The sequence below is a fragment of the Gymnoscopelus microlampas genome (assembly GCF_963454915.1).
Source record: "Gymnoscopelus microlampas genome assembly, chromosome: 9".
Classification (NCBI taxonomy): Eukaryota; Metazoa; Chordata; class Actinopteri; order Myctophiformes; family Myctophidae; genus Gymnoscopelus; species Gymnoscopelus microlampas.
The window spans coordinates 33,249,339-33,272,188 of NC_139946.1; the positions used below are offsets into that span (position 1 = coordinate 33,249,339).

General features: G+C 42.5%; 2 protein-coding genes across 9 annotated transcripts in view; one reads left to right on the forward strand and one right to left on the reverse strand.

Moving 5' to 3' along the window:
• tprb (translocated promoter region b, nuclear basket protein) overlaps positions 1-13,658 on the forward strand; it is a 30,719-nt gene extending 17,061 nt beyond the window's left edge. For 2 of the 6 annotated variants that reach the window (XM_084067698.1, XM_084067702.1), the window contains exons 32-51: positions 143-289; positions 1,089-1,287; positions 1,996-2,189; positions 2,810-2,883; positions 3,007-3,194; positions 4,060-4,344; positions 4,772-4,923; positions 5,059-5,139; positions 5,265-5,459; positions 6,105-6,260; positions 7,861-7,954; positions 8,535-8,695; positions 10,337-10,405; positions 10,500-10,591; positions 10,792-10,901; positions 11,259-11,357; positions 11,610-11,751; positions 12,304-12,425; positions 12,682-12,807; positions 13,520-13,658. In XM_084067698.1, coding sequence (XP_083923824.1) covers positions 143-289; positions 1,089-1,287; positions 1,996-2,189; positions 2,810-2,883; positions 3,007-3,194; positions 4,060-4,344; positions 4,772-4,923; positions 5,059-5,139; positions 5,265-5,459; positions 6,105-6,260; positions 7,861-7,954; positions 8,535-8,695; positions 10,337-10,405; positions 10,500-10,591; positions 10,792-10,901; positions 11,259-11,357; positions 11,610-11,751; positions 12,304-12,425; positions 12,682-12,807; positions 13,520-13,569 — 2,736 coding nt within the window. In that variant the 3' untranslated portion in view covers positions 13,570-13,658. The remainder of the gene's footprint in view (positions 1-142; positions 290-1,088; positions 1,288-1,995; positions 2,190-2,809; positions 2,884-3,006; positions 3,195-4,059; positions 4,345-4,771; positions 4,924-5,058; positions 5,140-5,264; positions 5,460-6,104; positions 6,261-7,860; positions 7,955-8,534; positions 8,696-10,336; positions 10,406-10,499; positions 10,592-10,791; positions 10,902-11,258; positions 11,358-11,609; positions 11,752-12,303; positions 12,426-12,681; positions 12,808-13,519) is intronic. The other 4 variants (XM_084067699.1, XM_084067703.1, XM_084067701.1 and 1 more) reach the window with 3 other exon arrangements.
• A 120-nt stretch (positions 13,659-13,778) lies between these two features.
• Positions 13,779-22,336, reverse strand: prg4b (proteoglycan 4b). 3 transcript variants are annotated; one of them, XM_084067704.1, is made up of 15 exons: positions 22,280-22,336; positions 22,047-22,146; positions 21,346-21,459; positions 20,994-21,116; positions 20,292-20,372; positions 20,112-20,183; positions 19,286-19,339; positions 18,792-19,079; positions 17,547-18,623; positions 16,886-16,972; positions 16,390-16,526; positions 15,882-16,038; positions 15,355-15,468; positions 14,902-15,042; positions 13,779-13,916 (listed from the first exon to the last, which is right to left on the reverse strand). In XM_084067704.1, exons 2-15 carry the CDS (start codon positions 22,129-22,131, stop codon positions 13,801-13,803), a joined length of 2,646 nt encoding a protein of 881 aa, XP_083923830.1. In that variant the 5' UTR covers positions 22,132-22,146; positions 22,280-22,336; the 3' UTR covers positions 13,779-13,800. The 3 variants fall into 3 exon arrangements, with proteins under 3 accessions (XP_083923830.1, XP_083923831.1, XP_083923832.1); XM_084067705.1 differs by lacking the exon at positions 22,280-22,336 and having other exon boundaries at positions 14,902-15,030; positions 22,047-22,193; XM_084067706.1 differs by lacking the exons at positions 20,292-20,372; positions 22,280-22,336 and having other exon boundaries at positions 22,047-22,193.
• Between the last annotated feature and the right edge of the window lie 514 nt (positions 22,337-22,850).

A 22,850-nucleotide genomic window follows, 5' to 3' on the forward strand; every position in this document is an offset into this window, starting at 1 on the left:
CACTAACCACATGCTCCTTGTGAGTCCCAAGGACTCAAGTTTGAATCTGGCTTACCCGAGGAATGTACCTCACATTACTCTACGTTCCTCACAAATATTTGAAACTGTTAAGCATTAACATGCCATGCCGTGGTTCCTCCAGATTGTGGCTGAGGCAGCAGCGGGACCGTCCCAGGACCAGGAGGCCCATCAAGCCTCAGTCCAGGAGCTTCAGGGCCTGAGAGATTCCCTGGCCCAGGCAGAAACCAGAACCAGGGATCTTGAGGCACAGTTGGAGAACCTCAACACGGTCAGAGACCATTATGTCACCCTTTTCTATTTCCTTCATCCATTTGAATGTTAATTGTCTGCAGATCTATCTTACTTTTCGGAGTGACCTGCAAAATGAAAGAGTACTCACCCGAAAGAAATAACTACAAAAGTGTGCTCTGGACGGCAGTCATAGCCTGGAATGGGATCTGAAAAATCTGACTTAGGCATCTTGATCACATGACCTCAGAGATGACGTGTACCGATTTGTGAGGAGTAGTAGCAAAAAGTATGTTTTGAAGAAAACTCAAGATGGTGGAAAATGTAATCTGGCACCATATGGCTGGGGCCTATATGGAGAGTGATGGTCCAAGGAATCCAGGGGAAAAAAGATTTTGATTGTATGATCTACGGTTCAAGAGTTAAGGCGAAAACCGTATGTGGGATGTTGTAGCACCACCATGAGGCCCATTTTAAAAATTGGGGATGGAGGTTCTTCTTGTCCTATTGTGACTGTGTGTGCAAAGTTCCACAGCAATCATTATGGATACGTCTTGATCACATGACTACAGAGTAATGTGTAACGAATTGTGCATGCAAAGTTTCACACCGGTGCCGGAGATTAGCTGCTCACAGACAAACGGACATACAGGAGCGAAAACGTATCTCCAGCCTTTGGTCTTCCGTACTGGCAGAGACAATAATATAAAACCTTGAATTGCTTTAAATGTGATTTTTATGATTATTAAGACGAGTGTCGGTTGATGGTGTCGACTGCCAAAATAACGTGTTATCAACTGAAGCATTAAACATGACTATGTCTGTCTGCCCTGCGCCAGGTGCTCGGGGAGCGTGATACAGAGGTGCGTGCGGCCCAGGAGCAGTCATCCAGGCTGCAGGTAGAGATGGGTAGATTGAGGCAGGAGTTGCATGACAGGGCTACCCATGAGGACACACTGAAGCAGCAGATGGCCGACAAGGAGGAAAAGACCAGGAAAGCTTTTGTGGGTGCCAAACAGAAGATCAACCAGCTCGCAGGTAAGAGTTTTCAAATGGGGGAAGCCTCCCCATGAGCCATGCATTGGAGTGCTCATCTTAGATCCCTGACCATGTCCACTTGTAGCATGTGTCTTAACCACATGAACCCTAGCATAATGTCATAATAGGCGAACTTTTGGGGAAAGTAGACAAACATAATGCTAAAATATATCTACAAGATCACAACAAATTGTGTTGAGACATTTTGTGAGCTTGTCGATCAGCTATTTTGAGGAAAGAGATTTTGTGGAGAGGGGAAAAAGGAGGGGATGAAACGTAGCCCCCTGGGTTGCATCGTGACTCGCTGAGCTTGCAGATCTGCGCAAAATAATGAATTGCCCAAAATAGGGATACTAGGGAATAGGGATGGTTAAAGACATTGCATTGGGGCACACCTACTGCATATCCTCTGTATTATACGAACACCAATAAAATGGTATGCATCATTCAAATGCATACCATTTTAACTGAGCAGGATTGGACTGGACAGGACTGAGCCGCCTTTGAAACAACCACACAAAATGCCAATTTATGCCAACAATAAATGAGTGAGTGACAGATAAACAGAGAAAACTATGAGCAGCATACATATCAACAGGAGGGGCTGTGCAATTTATACAGTATGGTGAAAAATAGTGATACTCGGCTGTATTGATTTTCTAGGCACATCCTTATCCTTAAAGTGCTTGCTCGTTTGTTTTTCTCCAGCCACTAAGGACGTTCTACAGAAGGAAAATGAGGAGCTGAAGCAGCAGCGCGAGGAGCTGGAGGTGCGCGTGAGCGCGCTCAAATCCCAGTACGAGGGCCGTCTGGGCCGACAGGAGAGAGAGCTCCGGGAGCTCCGGGGTCAGCAGGAGAGACAGGAGCAGAGGGATGAGCCCCCTGAGGCGGGCCCCAGCAAGGTGAGCTTGGTTTTAAGGGCTTTAGTAGCACAGACTTGACACATGGGAATCAACCAAAATATAAGGTTGATATCTTTGTACAACCAGTAGTTATTAAATTAAGAGAAAAGAGTGCTACAGTTCAAATTCCCGAAAGGAATTTATCAGTGGATTGAGATTCCCTCATCTACTTTAAATGTTTTGTTTCTGTTGTGGTTTACTTTACCGTAGGGTTTTCAATTCATGCAGAAAATGAGTTATTTAGCATAAGTATCATAAGTTTGACATGAAAGTTAATACATTATACCCTTTAATTCCTCAACATGTAATCTGAAGCCATTATGTTTTCTGTTTTAACTTGATAACTGCCTGTGTGGTTCCAAAATTCAAAAAAGTGATTTGTAGACACTATCTTGTGAACAAAACATGTTAATATCATAAGGATTTTTTGCTAAAGTGCACATTTTTATAATTCAACCAAAACATAATGCAAAGATTCCAACAAATCTGCAGGGTGTTACATCATCCTTTGTAGCACTATTTGTTTAACTACCAATCGGAAACGATTCTGCAATAATCCAGTTATTCATTGATGGTCAAACTATGAGTTTGTGATCATTGTCCACCTGTCCTAATGTTAGACCCAGGAACAGCAAAGGAATACAGAGCAAAGACAGATCAGTCTGAAGACCACCCAAGCTGCAGACAGGGGCAGGTATGATTTAAACTCTCATTCAGAGGATATATATACTGTATACTTGTCATTCATGCACTGTTTTGTTAAAGGTTTGCTTTCCTCAGCCACAACATTACTTGGTGTCATTTTTTGTTTTCTCAGTGCCAGTACATCAGAGCCCCCGACCGCCAACATTAAGCCGACCCCTCTGGCGGCTCAGGCTGGCAAGCAGCCTGTCAACCCAGGCAACAAGCCCACCCCAAGGGCTAGCATCCGACCCATGGTCACTCCAGCCACCCCAACACCCACGGCCACGGTCATGCCCACTACACAGGTGGAGAACCAGGAAGGTAAGTCTGTTATTACATTATGTGTAAGAATTTGCATTCCACATAGAAAGGTTTTCACTTAAAAATGATATTCATTTAGCATTAACTGCACCAATAGATGTATGTTTAATTGTAGAATGTAGCAGCATATTACCTTTTTATGAAGGGAAATTCCGCCCAAAAGCACTTGAATGATATCACAGAATAAAGAAATTGGCAACATACATAACTTTTTTTGGCTGCCGAATGTAATTTGGTTAATTGTTAATTGTAACTCAGCAACTGCAGCAAGGTTATGCTTTACTGTATTTTGTGGGAAAGTGGGTACACCCAAGAAAAAAAGCTTAAAACAACATTGTGGATAATCTTTTAGATTATAACTCCAGGAGTATATCGAACCTTAAAGACTGACAACTCGAAACAGATGAGTATTTTTAAGTGTGCTTTATACTTAGTTGTGCGTCTGTGTCACACACTGAAAATAGCAGAATAAACTGTAGACACGTTCAACACGGTTCAACTGGCAGTGATCAGGCATGTGCGCGACACGAGCACAGGCGACCTTTTCTGGGGATCACGCCCGCTTTTCACTCTACCTGTCCGATTGCCCACACCTCTCTACCTGCCGCAAAATTAATTACTGTGTGCATCAATCGCTTTCCATGTGAAAAGACCTTAAGGCTTATTGGTATGATCTTGACCTTGCTACACAGTGGTCTCAACTGAATGGAATGTTCTCTCTGTGACAATTTATTTGGACCACGTATGTATTTAGTATAGCAAAGACCAGTATATAGTAACTTCTATCACAGATGTTCTTTTAATCTTAATGGAAGCAGGACTATTAAAAAGCACTGTGTTCCACTTTCTTTTCCCTCTTCTCCAGCCATGCAGTCCAGCGAGGGTCCTCCAGTGGAGCATGTGACCGTGTACGGCAGTGCCAGCGGCTCTGTGCGTTCCACCAGCCCCAATGTCCAGACCACACTGGCTGGTCCCATGCTGACTGTGCAGCAGACGCAGACGCAGACCACCGCGTTTGTTCAACCAACGCAGCAGCAGAGCCTCACCCACACAGAACCAGCCACCCAGGAACCACCGTCCATGGTGATGGAGGCAGCACCCAGCTCACAGGTGGAGAGACCTTCGACGTCCTCGGCTGTGTTCGGCACCGGTGAGACTCATTAATGTTATGAGGAGAGAAAGAAATGGTTAAAATATATTTTCGTGAACGGCTTTCGGGGAGATGTAGTTCCAGACTCTATATAGCATTCAGAGATTGTGGAATAGCGGTCTGGCTACGCTAATATGAACCCTAGCATTCTATTCTAGACTTGTCATAATAGGTGAACATTCAACGAAAATAGATAAATATTTGGAGAAAATGGCAGATCTACAAGCTCACAAGACATCACAACAGATCAGCTTTTTTCAGTAAAGATTTGGTGTTGAGTGAAAAAGGAGGGGGGCAGGTACAGACCATTGGGGGACCCCAGTATATAGGGTTTAAGTGGTTAATAATTGAATTGTCACAATCATTGATAATATAGCTGTGAGAAAAGTTATATTGAAATGTTACCCATCTCTGTTTCTAAAATTAGTTTCAGCTACACCAGGCACCTCCTCCATGTCGAAGAGGCCTCGTGAGGAGGAGCAGGACAGTTCGTCGATGGTCACCGACACAGAGCAGGAGGACCCCTCTGAGTTCCCCGTTCCCAAAAAGTTACGCATCATTCAGAGGGTGGGCCCTGAGGTGAGAGAAGAATTACCTCTTAGCTACGTATGTTAACCATTATAGTATTCAACAGTATTGGAAGGTAATTGGGTGTTTCCAGTAATCTGATCATGGTTATTGTGTGAGACTTAAGTGTTGTGGGTTCTCCCTCAGGAGGAGGTGCTGGCTGAGGACAGTACTGAGGCAGAGGGAGTGGTGCCAACAGACAGCCAGGAAGGTCCAGATGCCAATCAGGTCAACCATTTATTATCAATCATAGGATTTATTTTTCTTATTTAATGTCTAATGCCAGTTAAGAACCTAGAGGCATGTCATGGATGACAGGTGAACATTGTATTGTACTGTATGTGATCTTACAGGGAGAGTTTCAGGTACTGGAGGAGGGTGAAGAGGAGGGAGCCTCCCAGTCTGTCCCTGTGGAGCTGGACATCGCCATGACACACCCTGACACCCCCGACCAGCCCCAGCAAGACGTTATCGTCATACTGACTGACACAGAGAGCGAGGATGACCAGGAGGAGGACGAAGAAGAGGACGAGGAAGATGATGAGCAGGTACAGTATCTTCCACTGGAAGCTTTGAAGAGAGGGATCACATTGCGAAACACTTTTAGCAAAGCAGATGTTGACAATGCATAAGAAAACTATTCCAGGTACTTAGTTTATTAGAAAGTGAAATGATTGTATTGATGTTATATTACCACGCTGACGGTTGAAGTTCTCTAGCATAACAAAAAGACTATAAAACTATAACATTACATTACATTACAGTAATTTAGCAGACGGTTTTATCCAAAGCGACTTAAAAGAATTCAACATAACTTTAAATCTGTTACACTTTGGAGTTACAATACAGTAATGATGACATGTTCAACTTTATTATTATTATTGAGATCTATACAATTTATCCAGATCAAGAAAAGGTTGATATACAGTAGAGCAGTGTATGAAATGACATGGATACTGTAAGTGGTTGTCAAACATTTTCTTCACGTTCAAAAATAGCCGATCTTGTAGATCAGCTATTTTCAATAGCCGAAACACATAATAGAGCTTAAGTATTTTAACTGTTACTCATTTTGCTGGGGACCGCCTGGAACCCCTTCAAGGACGTCTGGGGTCCCCACACCCCACTTTGAGAACCAGTGCTGTAGTCTGTAAGATATTGTCTGTAAATACCGGTTTTCATGGCTACCGTAGGACTACGATGAAGAGGATGAGGAGGAAGATGACGACGAGGAAGAGGAGGATGAGGATGATGAAGATGAGGATGACGGTGCAATGGGAGAGGAAGGGGAGGACAGCAATGAAGGGAGCGGGGACGGCAATGAGGCCTACGAGGGAGACGACACAGAGGTTCGATCACCATGGGACACATGCATACACACCCAGAGTTACTGCTCTGAACTTTTACTTGCCCTCACCCGCAAAGCTATCATTTCCCGTATCCCAGAATCCCTTCGACACACTCTGTTATGCAAACACGCGCACACGCCCTCCTCTGCCCACCCACTCAGTTTTTCCACACTCTCATCCCCCCGCCACATGTGTGTTGTTATCCCTCTTGTCATAACTACGTCTGTCTGTGTACAAGGTGTGTGTTGACTTTAGCTATTTACCTTGCTTTCGTTCTGTGCCAGTGTGTGCACACACACACACGTTTAGCAGGATGAATCACAGTGTCTAGATGAATACTAAAGCGACCTTGGCCTTACTTGTACACATAATCTGCAATGGCAGTAATGATTGGAATGGATTCCCCAGTTCCAACTCGAGGCTTTTTTCCCCCTTTTTTAACTGTGTGGGTCTGAAAGAAGTATCTGTCTAGAACAGGGCCTGTCTGTCTCTCTGTGTCCATAACTAATCTCGCAAACCACTAGACCAATCAGCACCACATTTCTTGTGCACACTGTTACTAGGCTAACGAGGAATCCCAGTATCACTACCCCATTCTAGTTTACACCTATACTTTTTTTCTAAATATATATTTTTTAACTTTTAATCACTTAAAAACTTATAATGGAAGTCAAAAAGGATCGGATTGACCGGTGACCTCATCGGCTAGACTCTTTCAGAGCCATGCCGTCAATAAGGAAGTGAGTGGTGGTGGAACGAGACTGAAAACGTGCCCAAATATGGAGTCATAAGTCATAGATACGTCATAGACTGCCGTTATAGACTGGCCACATGAAGTCCATAATCTGTGTGAAGTTGGACTGTTATTGGACCCAGTCTTGTTGTTAAACTTTAGACTTTAAGTGGAACAACCCAGTTTTATTTAACTGATATAATACCAATAAATGTGTAGAATAATACATACTGTATAATAAGCTAATATGCTCTCAAATAATACTATAAATATATTTTCAAATGGCATGCTGAAATCATAGGACAATGTAAACGCTTTTTAAAACCATTACTTATGGTCTGTCTCATGTCCATCATTGTGTCCACTGTAAGGTTGATTCAATTAAATTAGCAAATTGTAAAACGTACGATGGGCTATTGTCGCTTCTCTGGATTTTTTCATCAAAGGGACATCAAGCGGTCAAATTGAGGTCTGTCAAAGTTGTGAAACAAAGAATGAGCCTATAGTAAATTCCCTGTCCTCAAAAGAAAAGCCAGGGAATCTCCAGATCCAGGAAAATATTTTGTCACAGAAACGGTGTGACACCCCTATAGCCCCGTTTGTATTATATTTCATGTGTGTATGCATATGGCTGCTGTTTTTCCAGGGTAGGGGGAAATGAATCATAATCGACTTGTGGTGCCCTGCCAATATAACCTGGCAGCAGCCATGGTGTGTGGGAACTGTCCTGTACACTCTCCCACCCATCCCTCGTCTTTACTTTTCTCTTTCATTTTTCACCCTTTCTATAATCTCTGTCTTTCTCATTGGGATTTCCCGATTTCATTTTGATGACTTTGACACACCTCTCTTTGTCTCCCTTACCAGGGAGCTGATGTGACTGATCCAGGCACGGAGACTGAGGAAAGCTTGGGAGCGACTGACTCCACCCAGCGGCCGGCCGACTCCCAGACACCCAGCTGTAAGATCCAGGAAAACGCTGACAAAAAGCATGCATACACACACATACACCCGCCCCCGTCTCTCCACACGCACACTCCACACATTCACAGACACAGACGCTCACACCCCAATGTATCCCCCCACCCAACAAACACGCACACACACACTCCCTCTCTCTCTTTCGTCCCGACGTAGAATTAGCTATCTGACCACTTTGTGATGACTGAGAAAGCTGTAATATGTTATTGTCCGTCTGGGGCAGAGAGTGGCAGACCTATTAGTGCTATGCAGAATTTATTTTCAACTGAAACATATAAATGTTATTTGGTTGGTGTTTGGACGTTTTTACTGTGTCTATAGCTCTGTAACACATATATAGTGTATACGCTTTCTGAAACATTTTGTGGCTGAGACCCAAATTGAGCAGATACAGTGACATCTTGGTACCCAGACATATTAAAACATGCTGTTAACCACTTTACTGGTAGGCCCTACCAGAAATTGACCCATGACCCGTCTTGGGTGTTGACCCAGAGTTTAACAGTCGCTGTTGAAAACCAGGTCCAAACTAATTTGTTAAATCTTGCTCTTTTTCTCAGTTGAAGGAAACATGATGGAAGCCTTCTCCACAGAGCAACCAATCACAAGTTCCAGTCAACGCATGCCCCAGTCACCACGGAGACCACCAAACCAACTGCCCCCCCGCCTAAACATCCACCCCGCCCAGACACAGGAGCTGGGGCCCCCAGCTCAGGTCCAGGTATAAAAGGATAGAAATGTAACCTTTTAGCCACACAGTTGACCCTTGGCACTCCCATTTTGTTCTGTTTCTCTGCTTTTATCGTATGTTTTTTTGCCATTTTATTAAATAAAATGAATTTTATAAATGAATGAAAGAAATTGTTTTATTTTTCACCTGATAGTATTGATAGTACTACCTTCATAGTACTTGGTTATATATTTCTTAGGCTACATCTACACCAATATGTTTTTGCTTTTGTTTTAAAATGACCATCTTTTGACGCTCCATCTATACAATAGTAGATAGGTCAGGCATGCCAAACAAATGTTAAGTTGCGGGCAGGATTGGTTAACATTTGACTTTATGTGGTGATGTGTTGTTTGGGCACTTGTGTCCAATGCTGAAAGGCACAAATGCTGCTAAACATACTGAAACCTTTTTCAACAGTTGCTTTTGTACTTGGTGCCATTATGGCACAAAGAATTGGACAATTTTAAGTAGAAGCTGTGTCAGCTTAACACCTTCCCACACATGTTTCCAAACATTGTAGTCGTACCAAAGAACTAATTCAGATGATAAATGTTGAATTTCATTCATGGAAATGTTCTTTAGCTTAGACTTTAATATGAAACCTTAATACTCAAGTTTTGTGAAAACTCAGGCGTGAGAGATTGGTCAAACATAAAATCCATAATTTTGCAGGATTTCCTCCATCAAGGTGGCTGCAGGTAGCCTTGAAAGCGCTGGGGGAGCAGCTTCCCAACATGCATACCTAGATTCACCAGTATGTGGTGGTATTCGTTATAATTAATAAGGGTGCTCACTGCTCAGGTGGGCAAAAGTCAGAAGAATTGGTACTCTGTACTGGGGAGTTTCTGCCCAATTCAAGCAATGTCTGTAACAATGATGTTCATGTCAAATTTCTAGATGTACTGTATACTAATTGAAAGGAACCTTTGAGCACAGCTCCTTTGCTCAACCAGCGTATATGTGGCTGGGTCAGCCGGGTAAAATATCTTCTGACAAAATATAACAAACTTGTCGATATATCAATGCAGTAGCGAGTCTTCCCTTGTCACTCTGGTAATACAACATACTGTATGCTACCTTGATAAGTACATCCACAGGCACCCTCATATTTGCTTTTGCTCCTTCCACATATGGGACATACATAGTCAATTAGCTTGCCTCCTGCGCATGTAGGCAGTAATAGCATTATAAAAAGAAGAATTTAACTGCACAACAGCTGGCATAGTTAACTAGGTCAGTAATGCCTGTAATTCGTTGTCCATGTTGAATTAACTACTAGTTGTCAAAACATTTGTTTTCTTCCGGAAAAGGATCATGTAATAGTGACGTTAAGGAGGGAAGGCCATGTTACATAAGAATCAATCAGGAAGCAAACGTGGGTGCCACCCTCATTTTCAAAAGTCTTTATTCCTGCCGTCTAGACTAAGATGTATTGTCAGTTTAAACACAAAAAAAATGTTTTTAAAACGCAGGAGTAGTGTGGATATTAGGTGCAAAAGTACTGTAGCAAAAGTTATTTGGTTTTAAAACGAAAACATCTTGGTGTGGATGTAGCCCTAGTAGAGAGCATGTTTGGTGTGGTCAGACACTTGCAGATCTGTGTGGCTGACAAACAATTTTGTCTTGCAGCGCATGCCCGTTCGTCGCCAGTCTGTCCCCAGAGTCCCTCAGCTTACACCTGGGATGGCCAGCAGTGCAGTAAGTCTATCAGTTCACCAATATAACATACTGACGTGTTCTATTATGTGGGTGTGCTATTGTTTATCCACATCACTTTGCTCTCTGTCTGCAGCAGCACTTTTTTGATGACGATGACAGGATGGTTCCCAGCACCCCCACTCTGGTGGTACCTCACCGTTCCGATGGCTTTGATCAGGCAATCCAGTAAGTCACACTGGATACATGCCTGCACACTGCACAGTATGGAATGGAAAGCAGATTTTTAAATATATTTTTATCACTAGCTTGGGCTGTATTGAAATTATACGACTTCTGCCACTGCAAGTTATTATATTGTCACACACACACCACTCGAGTTTGTATTGTTCTTGACTCTTTGCTCTGTGTGTGTATGTGTGCACCAGTTCCCCTCAGGTGGCAGGTGTTCCTCGGTTCAGGTTTGGCTCTCCAGAGGACTTCCCCCAGGCCAGTTCTTCCTCCCACTCAGACCTGGGACAGCTTGCATCACAAGGAGGTTCGTCACCACACTGTGTGGTATTTTTATACTCAGGTTGGAAAGGTCTCTGGGAAATATTAGACGATTCAACACACAACCTCCTATGTAACCAAATGATAATAATGAAAGACTTATAGGTGGGGTGGCAGTGCCTCTAACTAATAGGGTGTCCAACCCCTTCAAGTTAAATGGTAGAGCATTAGCTGGATGATCCTCTCCCAAATGTATGGACAATGGTCTTATTGTCATGATCTATGTATTGTGTTCTTTGTCTCATATCATTTTATATATCTCAATAGGATATATCTCAATAGGAACCAGTTAGTAAGTGTGTGTGTGTGTGTGTGTGTGTGTGTGTGTGTGTGTGTGTTGCAGGTCTGGGGATGTATGAAAGCCCTCTGTTCCTAGCGTCTCATGAAGAGGACTCTGGTGGACGCAGTGTTCCCACCACACCTTTACAAGTAGCGGCACCAGGTGACACCCAGTTCCTCTTTCTGTCTCTCACTAATGTCCTGACAATAGCTGTATCAGGTTAATGACATAATTCAATATTGGTTAATATTGGCCTTTTTGCTCAGCCAGACACAGATCATATGCTCCTTGTAAACGCAACCCAGGTTCAAATCTGACCCCCGTCTTGTGTTGCATGTGTCCTCTCACTCTGCCCCTGGTTTCCTGTAAGTGTAGCAATCAGGTCAACTTAATTTTCCATTTTGACTCCCACAGTAACAGTCTTCTCAGAGGTGCTGCCTTCTGACTGTACAGAACACGCCTCCCAGTCGGTGCCCATGGTGAGCACCTCCACACCAGGAGGACCCAGTCCAGGAGAAGAGAGGGATGATGTCTTCCTGGAGCCAGATGGAGACAGGTCTGTTATGAGTCTCTCTGAATCACTTTTGAGTAATCTTATACAGGGCTCAGATTCATGGTGTGTCAGCCATAAGTTGGCCTCTATGGTTGATCTGACCCAGGGTCTCTGGGTTTATTCCAGGGGCGCAGCCATGGGTGGGCCTGGGTGGGCCGTGGCCCACATAGAGAGCTGGCCCACCCAATCGATTTAGCAAAAATATGTATATATATATATTTTAAAAACAATTTATAATAAAATTTTGGATTAAAAAAATCGGTAAAATCAGGCAAAAATAAGAATTAAATAACATAACCCTAACCCTAAAACCGAAATAAAGTAACAAAAAACGCCCAAAAGCGCCCAATATCCGCACAATAACCGCTCCTGCTCAGGCCCGGCCTATATTGGCGTTCTGGCTGCGCCACTGGTTTATTCAAAGCATTGTTTCAATGCTTAACCCTATGTTTCATGCAGCCTGAGTGACTGACCTTTTTTTCATTTTCTTTTCTTTCTCTGAATCGAGTATTATCTCTTTTTTTTGTTGGCACTATCAATGTTTGTGTGTTCCAGGTCCAGTGCAGAGGCATCAGTGAATCCTTTGGTGTCCCAGGGGGACGTTGAGGAGCCTAGCCAGCCCTCTGATGAGGCAAGCCTCCCCTCCACCAGCCAGGAGCCTTCTTCCAGCTCTGCAGGTACAGTAGAACCTCTTTTCCATTCAGCTTCAGTTCTACTGCTCCTGGCTTTGTGATTTGATAGCATTAATTAATTAAGTACATAATTGGTGTTTATTGAAAGAGACTCATATTCACAAAGTTCAGCAGGAACTACCGCTCTGCAGCCACAGTACAAAAGAGTTTGCATAGCTTTGAGGAAGAGATTTTTGCTACCAATACCACACGTGTTAAGTTCAGTATGTCTCCAACCAACTCTGCTCAACAACTTGACTAGATACCAGCAGTATTCTACCGAAACCGTCAAGACCTTCACCCAACAGACCTGCACCCAGCAGACCTGCACCCAGCAGACAGCTGCAGCGCTGGCCAGAGAGCCGTGGTGGCCGTATGAAGAGAGGAGGTAACACACACTTCTGTTCTCCCATTGAGTGATACTTATCACATGCTGTATATTATATGATAACTATATATATATATATATATATATATATATATATATATATATATGAAAACAAAAGAAGACATAATCATTCAGATAACCAATCAGTAACTATACATGTGAGCACAGTTGATTTGATTTCAACGATAATTTGAGTCCTCTGTTAATTTACATTATGAGAACTATAGCTTCTATATTGATCACATATATTTTACAATATGATGACTATAGCTTCCATATGGATCACATTCAATGAAATGTGAGAGCTATAGATTCCATATTGATCACATATATTACAATATGAGGATTATAACTTCCATATTTTTTTCTAAAAAGAAGAAAAGAAGATATTTATGTGTAATTGCAGTTGAAAGTTGGTGTGCAATAATACCCCGCACTAGATTGTAGTGAGCATCTCAGCTCAGCAAACGACAAATAGCATTGTGAATAATCTTACACACAGCACAGCATTGAGAATAATCTTACACACAGCACACCACTGAATGTGTCAGTACGTTATCATTTTAATATTGGAAAAACAAAACAATCAGAAGACAAACTGCATCTGAGATTATCTTTTTTGATACAAAAATTCCTGCAATAGCACATTTTATACAGACTTTTTACATCATTATAGCAGGCTTTTTCTAACAAATCTTTTCTTTGCGACCAGGGCATCCATTCCCTTCTCGGGGTTTGCATGGGAGAAGATTTGCGAGATGAATCACTGATCCACCGTTTCAACCGTGACACAATATACAAGACAGCATTCCTGACTACAAAACATTTTATAGTGAATTTTCCCATCTGTGTTTGAATTATGTAACTAGTTCATATGTTGTTGTTGCCTATTTTTTTCATGTTAAACAGTCCATGCTGAAGCATTGTTTTATTATAAGATAATAAAGTTTTCAAAGGGTGACAAAAGTGAGTGAATAAGTGAGGGTTTTCTGATCAGACCTCATTTGGGCACTTGAAAAAGTCTTTGGCGGAGTTCTTCTGTGGTGTAGTGGACTGAGGCGTTGCAATGACTGGTTGCGGACCATCCATTCTCACGTTGTAGTATTTGGCTAAAACAGGAAGATGGGTGGTTAGTTGATAATTGTTTTGGACTTTTTAAAGTTGTTGGAGCACTCCATGAAATTACATTTTGTTTGTCCAATCCATGCAATTTACTGTATCTAGTCTAGGGCATTAGCACTGAAATGGGAAAAAAACACATGCAGCTTCTTCAACGTGCCTGGTGGGCACAAACAAGGGCTTACCATGAGTTTTAAGAGGTGTCATGTTTACTGTGTTGCTTTAGTGACATAATTGACTAGACAGACAGTAGCCCACCCCTGCCAACAACATTTCATTCATTAGTATTGAAGCCTAAACCTCTAAAGATTTTTTTTGTGAGAATATTTACTTTGCTTTTGTGGATCCCTTATTTTATAGTATCATTTATTTAGACCCTGTACTTTATTCATTGGATGATTAATGTGCTCACACTTGGTGAATGAACCCAATCTTCTCATCTCCCTTGGTCTGCCTAACCACCCCACCCAAACACACATGTTTTTTGTCAGACATGATGTGGGTAATGGTAACAACACGTGTCTGAGTGCAGACAGGTGCAAGTTTTTTTCTTTTCGTTTTTTTTTTTTTTCAACAGTAGGCAATTCACATAAACAGTTTTTATATTGAGGCCAGAGGAATGACGTGTGGGACGTAAAGAGGGTTTAGCCACTAAACCATAAATGCAACAGTTTTACATGTCCATCTGGGGAAGCTCTTAAAGCTACTATCTGAGACTTATTTTAATTCATAATACGGTATTTTAACCAATCTAGATGGTAGAAAATGTTAATACAAATAACAGTCACACATCTGCATCGGTTGTAGATGATCTCCCTACTCTTCCCTTGAGACATTTCACCCCCTATTGTTGCAGTTATGTCTGTACTCCGGTAGAGAGAGACAACGAACATAACACTTATGGATTGTAGCTTTAAGACTAAGTAGCTGAAATAATCTATATCAAAATGACTCGGATGTGCATTGGAAACTTACATCTGGAGAAGACGTAGTACTTGTATCCATCCAGGACACTGCGGGTGGGGACAGACACAGCAGAAGTGACAGCCGTGGGGAAACCTCTCCAGGACACCCGAATGTTGATGGGGGATCCGAGGCTAGATACTGGAGATAAAACTACAAGGAATAATATTGTGATGAGCAGATAAGACATTGGGGCTTCTGATTACTGATTTGAATATCATTTTGTTTCATAAAATAATGACTACTGTTACATTACCTGTATCTAAAATATTGACACATGACCATAATGTGTGCACCATATAAACATGTGGACTGTGTTTCTCTGCACTACTTGCACATGCCATGGACATGTCTTTCACCAACCCCCACATTTTACAGTCGCAACAACCACTGCATGACTCATTTTTAGAAGAACAAGGATTCTCAAGGTCAGGCAAATACAATATGCAGTTTCAATGAGTGCACCTGCTTGACGGGCCGTTCGAGTGCGGACAGTGTACACAGCATACTGGACCTTCCTCCCGGTCCCACATGTTGGCCGGGTGCCAGACTGGTATGAATACTTCTGGACCTGACCCCCTGGGGCAGAACCAAACAAGAAGGACATCAGTGTCTCTGAACTCAATCAATCACTGAAAATGTACTGCATATGAAATACAATTCACACAGCAAAAAGGAAAAATATATGATCATAAGCTATCATTGATATTGACTTCGTCGTAAAGATTTTTAAATTCATCTTTCTCACATTCTGCAAAGAAAACAAAATACCATTAAAACAGTTTGGACCAGGAGTTCCCAAACCTTTCCATGCCAAGGACCCGAAAGTAGGTGAGATAGCTTTAAAAGATAGCCAATCTACATCTCACCCATTGCAGCTACTTTCAATATCGACAATGTTTGACAATTTCTGACAATAATGACATGCCCAAAATAGGGACGCCAGGTTGAAAGTGGTTAACTGGCACAATAATCATGGTCTGGACTATCACCTCTCTTGAAGAAGTACACAGATTCCCTCCTCTGCCGGTACTCCGGCACTGACAGAGCAGCTGTGATCTGGCCCCGCAGCCCGTCAAAGCCTGTGGAGATGGATCTGGGGTAGCCAGGGTCCACCATGTCGTTGTTAAACCTCCAGTACTGTGCTCCCTGTCAGGGTCACATACTGTATGTCACAAACATATTCATAAAGGAAAGAATGGAACCACCAAACCTTTGACAATAATGACATGCCCAAAATAGGGACCCCAGGTTGAAAGTGATTAACTGGCACAATAATCCTATGAATACTTGGTTGACCGAGGCTCCCCTGGGGTCCCCTGGTTCCATCCTTTTTCCCTCCACACTATATTCTCATCTGTGAAAATGCCATTTTTGTAGAATGTTCACCTATTATGACATTCCCAAAAAAGGGACGCGAGGGTTCTTGTGCATAACAGCTCAAGAGAATTGCCAAGTACTTTACAGAAACATCCTGCTCATTGTATAGAGGGAGCTTACCTTGAAGATGTACGTTTTGCCTTGGCAGTTGCAGCGGGTGAAAACGGTGTCAACAGGAGAGGGGACACCCCAAGTCTCTGTGATGCCACGGGCAGGACCTGGCACTCTGTTTCCATCCAGGACCCAGAAGTAGTGTCCTATAACAAAATAACATCATTTTGGAGTGCTGGTCCACCTTAATGGCATAACTCTCTAAATATAATTTTGACTGGCATTAATTGATTTTTTTTTACGATGCTCACTGAAAGATATATATTTTTTCCTTCTTACATGAGTATTCCATTGCATACTGTATGTGTGTGATAACTATTATTTTTTTCCCTTTGTACAGTATGTGTTCTGCTGTACACAAACAAAATGGCAGGTGTTTTGTTTAAACCATAAGTGTTGCATATCTCTTGACTGTGGGTGACACACCAGAGAGCCATGTTCAGTGTTAGTCAGAGAGGATGTAGGCGTGGTCAGGTTGGCCCTGCAGCAACGGTCTGGCACTAACCTCGGAAAACAACCATTGTCCCGTTTCTCAGGGTGGTGACTGCACTGGTTGGCCGTCCGCTACAGAGGTTGGTATCGTTGTTGTCATCTAGAGAAAGTCAAACTGTTAAATTAATTGGTGAAATATTTTTTTCCTGGAGCTGCCTGCCTGCATTCTCCTACACTGCGATCTCTGTTATGTTCCATTATTTAAAATAACTGAGTTTTGTTTCCACATCTAAAACTAATTTGGGGTGGAGGAAAAAAGGTCACTGCTGTCACTTAATATCTTGTGGATAAACTTTGAAGCCTGTTCACCCAGAGGCATAATAAACACCAGCTCATAAAGAGAGAGAAAGAGAACGAGAGAGAGAGAGAGAGTGTAGTAGAGCAGTGTTTTTTAAACAGGCACACCTATTCATAACGAAAATAGCCGATCTACAAACTCACAAGGAATTGTGCATAAAGTACTGATCAATTAAAAAATAATTCACAACGTTTTGTATAATTGTATATATTGCAATAACAATGTATGGTTATCACAAAGTCCCAATGCACACCTGGACTTGCCTCCTGCATCAGCACACTGTTTTAGAACCACTGCAGTAGAGTACATGTGGAAGAGACACTGCGTCTTTGCAATAGTGTTCAAATAACAGGATTAAAGTCCTAGCATGACTCACCTGCTTGATAGTCTTTTATGTTGTCTATGTTTGGAGGTGCTATTTCTACAGGCTTGGGCTTGGGTTTAGAAATAGGTTTGACTTGGCCTGGCTTTGTTGGAAGGGGTTTGGGTTGGTCGGGTTTGCTCTGGGGTTTGGAGGTAGGATTGGATTGCATGACACTGGTTGGAGCTGGTGTTGCATCATCCACCCCCTGGTCCTGAGCTGGGTCTGTGGGTGAGGGTGCAGGCCCGTCCCAGCTATCTGGATTGTCCCCTCTGACCCCGGGCCCAGACTCAGATCCTGGCCCTGCCCCATTGTCAGCCTGGGAACTGGTGGCAGAAGGAGAGGAGTCAGTGGCTGTTGTGGAGGGGGTAGGAGGCGCTGAAGAACCAGAGGTTGGTTCTGGGTCCCCTGGGGATGGTGAGGAGCCATCTGTGGGTCCAGTGGATACCAGACCTGTTGTTGTGGGTTTAGAGGCTACAGTGGAGGCTGGCTCTGGCCCATTGTCAGCCTGGGAACTGGTGGCATCGGGATCCTGGGTGTCTGAAGGAGAGGAGTCAGGGGTTGTTGTGGAGGGGGTCCGAGGTGATGAGGAGCCAGATGTCGGTTCTGGGTTGCCTGGGGAAGATGAGGAGCCATCTGTGGGTCCAGTGGAGACCAGACCTGCTGTTGTGGGTTTAGAGGTTACAGTGGAGACTGTGGTTGTGGCCAGGCTTGGATTTATAGTTGTAGTAGATGACTGGTTCAAGTCTGCGTTTGGTGAGTCTTCATCTTCTGGCTCAGAAGGCGGGTCTTCAGACTGAAGTGTAGTGGATGTACTTGGGTCTACAATCTGGCCCTCTGAAAGTTGTTCATCATCAGGTATCGCCTCACTGCCTTCAGGCTGTAATTCATCCTGGTCTTCAGGCTGTATTTCTGGGGTGCTGGTCGATGTAGGATCAAACCCAGAAGGGGATCCAGGATAAGACTCTGAACTTGGGTTAGGCTGAGTGGAGACCTGGGAGGATACAGTGGAGGTTGGAGTGAGCTGAGGGGAAGTTGTTCCTGGTTCAGATGTGTGGGTGGGATCAGACTGTTCCTCGGGATTGCTGGCGTCTGCCAGTTGAAGAACATGATTTAAAAACATGATTAAAAACAGCGTAATCATCAGGAATCCAAATAACGGACATGATGAGTAACATATACCGTAATTAAATGCTGTAATTTCCCAGAACAGTGCTATCAGCTAATTTTATTGCCAAGTTATTCTTGGCTCTGACATACCTGTACTCTCAGTGGGACCTTCTGCATCGGCTTGGTCAGAGGGCAAGAGATCTGTGTTGGCCTGTGTTGGCCCGTTATCTGAAGGGCCTCCAGGGGCCTCATCAGTTGGAGGGAGGTTTGTGAACATTTCCTCTGGTGTCAGCTCCAGCTTAGAGTCATCCTCTGAGTTTGGCAGGGAGGGGTCAGAGGTCACAGGTTCAAGCAGGTCAGTTGGAGAGGGTTCATAGCCACTAGTGCTCTCTGGGATTGGCTCTGGGTCCTGCAGTCCAGTCTCAGAATACGGATCATCTGGGTTATTAGGAAAGTGTATGTCATATAGTGAGAATGGTACATTTACTTTATTAGTGAAAAATCAGAGCAAGATTTTATTATGCAATATATTAACCATGTAAGCTCTACAGTATATACTTCATCGTATGACAAAAAGTGAAAATAGCCAATCTACAAGCTCATAGCCATTGTAGGGGGTTAAACAAACAATCAATCTCTCTCACCATCGCCAATATCATCTTGTGGGTCTGGAGTGACCAGCGGCATATAATCATCATCTGTGAACAGATTAAGTATAATTAGACATTAATTGCAAATATTTTACAATTGGCATTAATTTGTTTTTGTTCGTTTAGTTATGTTTCATTTATATTCCTTCCACGTTTATCTATATTTGTTTCAGTGATTGACAGCTTTTGCCCAAGCACTTGGACATTAACTGACGGGAGGAAATGTCATGGCATGTCAGCCTCCTGGGAGATAAATGATGTGGATGGCAGTGTGTCTCCACTGTATTCAGTAAACTGTACCAGACCAAGCTTGTAATTCATAAAAGCATAAAAACATACAGTCATTCATTCTCAGCCTCGTTTGTGCTTCCCTCTCTTGACTTTTTGTGACTGGGCTTGTGCCCATAAACCTCCTCCACATGGTCCAATCATAACAACACATGTTCCCTGTGTTTGTCTTGGCCGGTGAGACCTAAGCTCTTGGCAAGACCTTGTCCTCAAAACATGTCACAGCGACAGAACCACTGTGTGACACATCCAACTAAAAAACTAAAAAACATCTCCTCATATACATCTTTCTAACGTGTGCCTTACTGATTTTTTCAGTTCATCAGAGTTCAGAATACATTTGTTTTATGAGAAGAACGTTACTCAGATCCTATTCTTTTTTACTGAAGAAATCAGTAAGTTAAGTTAACTTATTTATTTGATTTTGTCTCAATTTAACCAGGCAAGTTAATCGAGGACCAGTTCTCATTTACAATGATGACCTATGTTCTTTCTTATGAATGTTTCTTCTCAGCTTACGGTGGCTGCTCACCTGGGTCATTTCCCTCACTGAATGTGGGCGGGGTCACATTTGGATCCTCAGATTGTACATCCACAGTAGGTTCTGTGAATTAAAATATAGAATTAAGGTAGGCCTATGATGAAAAATAATTCCCCCCCCATCTATGTAGCTAATACAAATCCAAGCTTTTGTTTAATGTAAATAATATACCTTTGGGTTTGTTATTTTTTACATTATCGCATGAGCTAGTCTCCCCCGGTGTCGTTTTACTGTCTGGTCCATTCATTGCTTCTGTGATAAATTACCAAGACAGAAGATATTGTCAGCTACTGTATGACCTGATGCATTTATGCAGATTACTTCATGTATCACATATTGTACATGCTGACTGTCATGCAAGGGTACTCTCTTCCTCTGGACAAAATGGTACACTGCCAAGGCACAAAGAATATGGGCCATTATAATGTACATTATCATTACCCCTATTGGAATCACCAATAGTTAACATGCATCTAACTACAAATCGCCATAACCATAAAAAATATAACTCTAAAAAGATGATCCATGTTTAATACAGCTGGGTGCTGAGGCTAACATGCAAGCTATTATTTAACCATGCTCGCGTTCAAGTGTAATTATGAAGTTAATTTATGAGATCGTATCATGTCTTCATTATAGATGGATGGATATGTACAGTTTATGCTGTGCGCGTGCGTGCGTGTGTGTGTGTGTGTGTGTGTGTGTGTGTGTGTGTGTGTGTGTGTGTGTGTGTGTGTGTGTGTGTGTGTGTGTGTGTGTGTGTGTGTGTGTGTGTGTGTGTGTGTGTGTGAAATCAATAATGATGCCATGCTGGAAGATATTATGCAAAGACTTCACATAAACATGCTGAAAGTGTTTGACAGGAGGACTTACCATCTGTGCCACAGGAGTTCTGGTAGTCTGAGCAACACTGCTTGTACTTATAACAGTCACTATCACATGTACACTGCCTGCCTCTCTTGAAGGGCTCTCCACACCGGCCCAAACACGAGTCTCCTGTGTAACACACACACACACACACACACACACACACACACACACACACACACACACACACACACACACACACACACACACACAGCAGAATTCAGGTTACAGAGCATCGATAGGGCTACATGCAGATTCTCACATGATACATACATAATTAGTGGCAAATGCCATTACAAAATGTGTCATCACGACTATAAGCTAACGATTATGTCATAAGCCACAGCAAAGGCCTTACTTGTAGTACACTGGGATTCGTAGTCTTTGCAGCACTCATCATGAACTATGCACTCATAGTCACATTGACACTCACTACCCCTGTAGTATTCACCACCACACCGTCCTCTGCAGCCTACATGTAATTAAAACACATTTTGCACATGGAAATACACCTACAAGCACATATAGGAACATAAATCATACTTGTTCAGGGCAGTGAACCTTTATCTGTAACTAGAGATAGGCCTAATGTATATTAAAAAAAGAATTTCTCACTGTAACTAACTTAGCATAGTAATACTCATCAAGTAGTAATAGTGCATATGACAAACAATAAATGCATATGTGATAGCCATTTCTCATATCAACAAATTATATCCCAGATACTGTTTTCACTCTTAGTAAATAATTTATAACAAAGTAAATAGGAAATGGAGCACAGCAAACTTTGGTAGCCTAACCTCCAGGAAAAGCATTTCATTACACATTTCTAGTGATTAATAGCCTACATCTTCATTTGTATTCAATATTTGAATGTCCTTTGTGTATAGCACTTAGGACTTTGGTCAGCTTAAACTGTTAAAATGTGCTCTAGAAATAATCTTTACTTATAGCCTATTTGCTTTACTCACATTACTATCAGCACATTGAGTCAGTTTACAATTACAGTAGGCCTATATGACATTTCATATGATCCAGGTTAGAATAGCCTTTACTCACTCTGGGCAGCAGCAAATGTAAAGGCACAAGCCATAAAAATAGCCACAAAAAGTGCAGGTGGAGACATCTTCAGAGATTGTACCATGATGACCCTATACAACTGAACATGATATATAACAGAAAGAAATCAATGAATACAAATAGATTTAAACACACAGCATAGGCTATACACTCAGAGAAACACAGAAAGAACGTGTCCTGCTTGTAAGAAGACAGAAGAAACTTGCTCTCACCCAGAGACAGCCGCTGTCCAAGTCCTGCTGAATGTTTGATGGCGCTACCTTTTAAAGGGCCAGACCGTTACCTTTTAAAGGGCCAGACCGGCTGAATTCCCGTTAACGCTAATTGGAGCGGGGGAAGTGAAATGCGTGATGAGTTCACAGACGTCCCACGCACGTCTGGGTGGGGATCACCCTCCAGGACAGACTACATGTTTCCACACAAATGTTTCTTTGGAAGCACATCAACGCATGCTTAGCCTATATGTGCCAGATGGGTGACATCACAGTCTTGGAATAGCAATAATAATAAGAAATAAAATAAAACGTTAAGATGTGATGGATCACTGAAAAACAAAGTTATTTTTTATTAAAGTTACTTTCCTTTTAAAATAAACAAGCTGATCATGTTCAGTAGCCTGTGCCTTTCAGTTGACTATACCCATGGTCAGAGATAAGCCAATACCTGTCAGATCCGTCTTGATCACATGACTATAGAGATCATTTGTACCAATTTGCGTGAAATTTGGACAAAATCTGTAGGAGTAGCCTAGTTACTGTCAAAAAAAATGTTTTGCAAAAATCG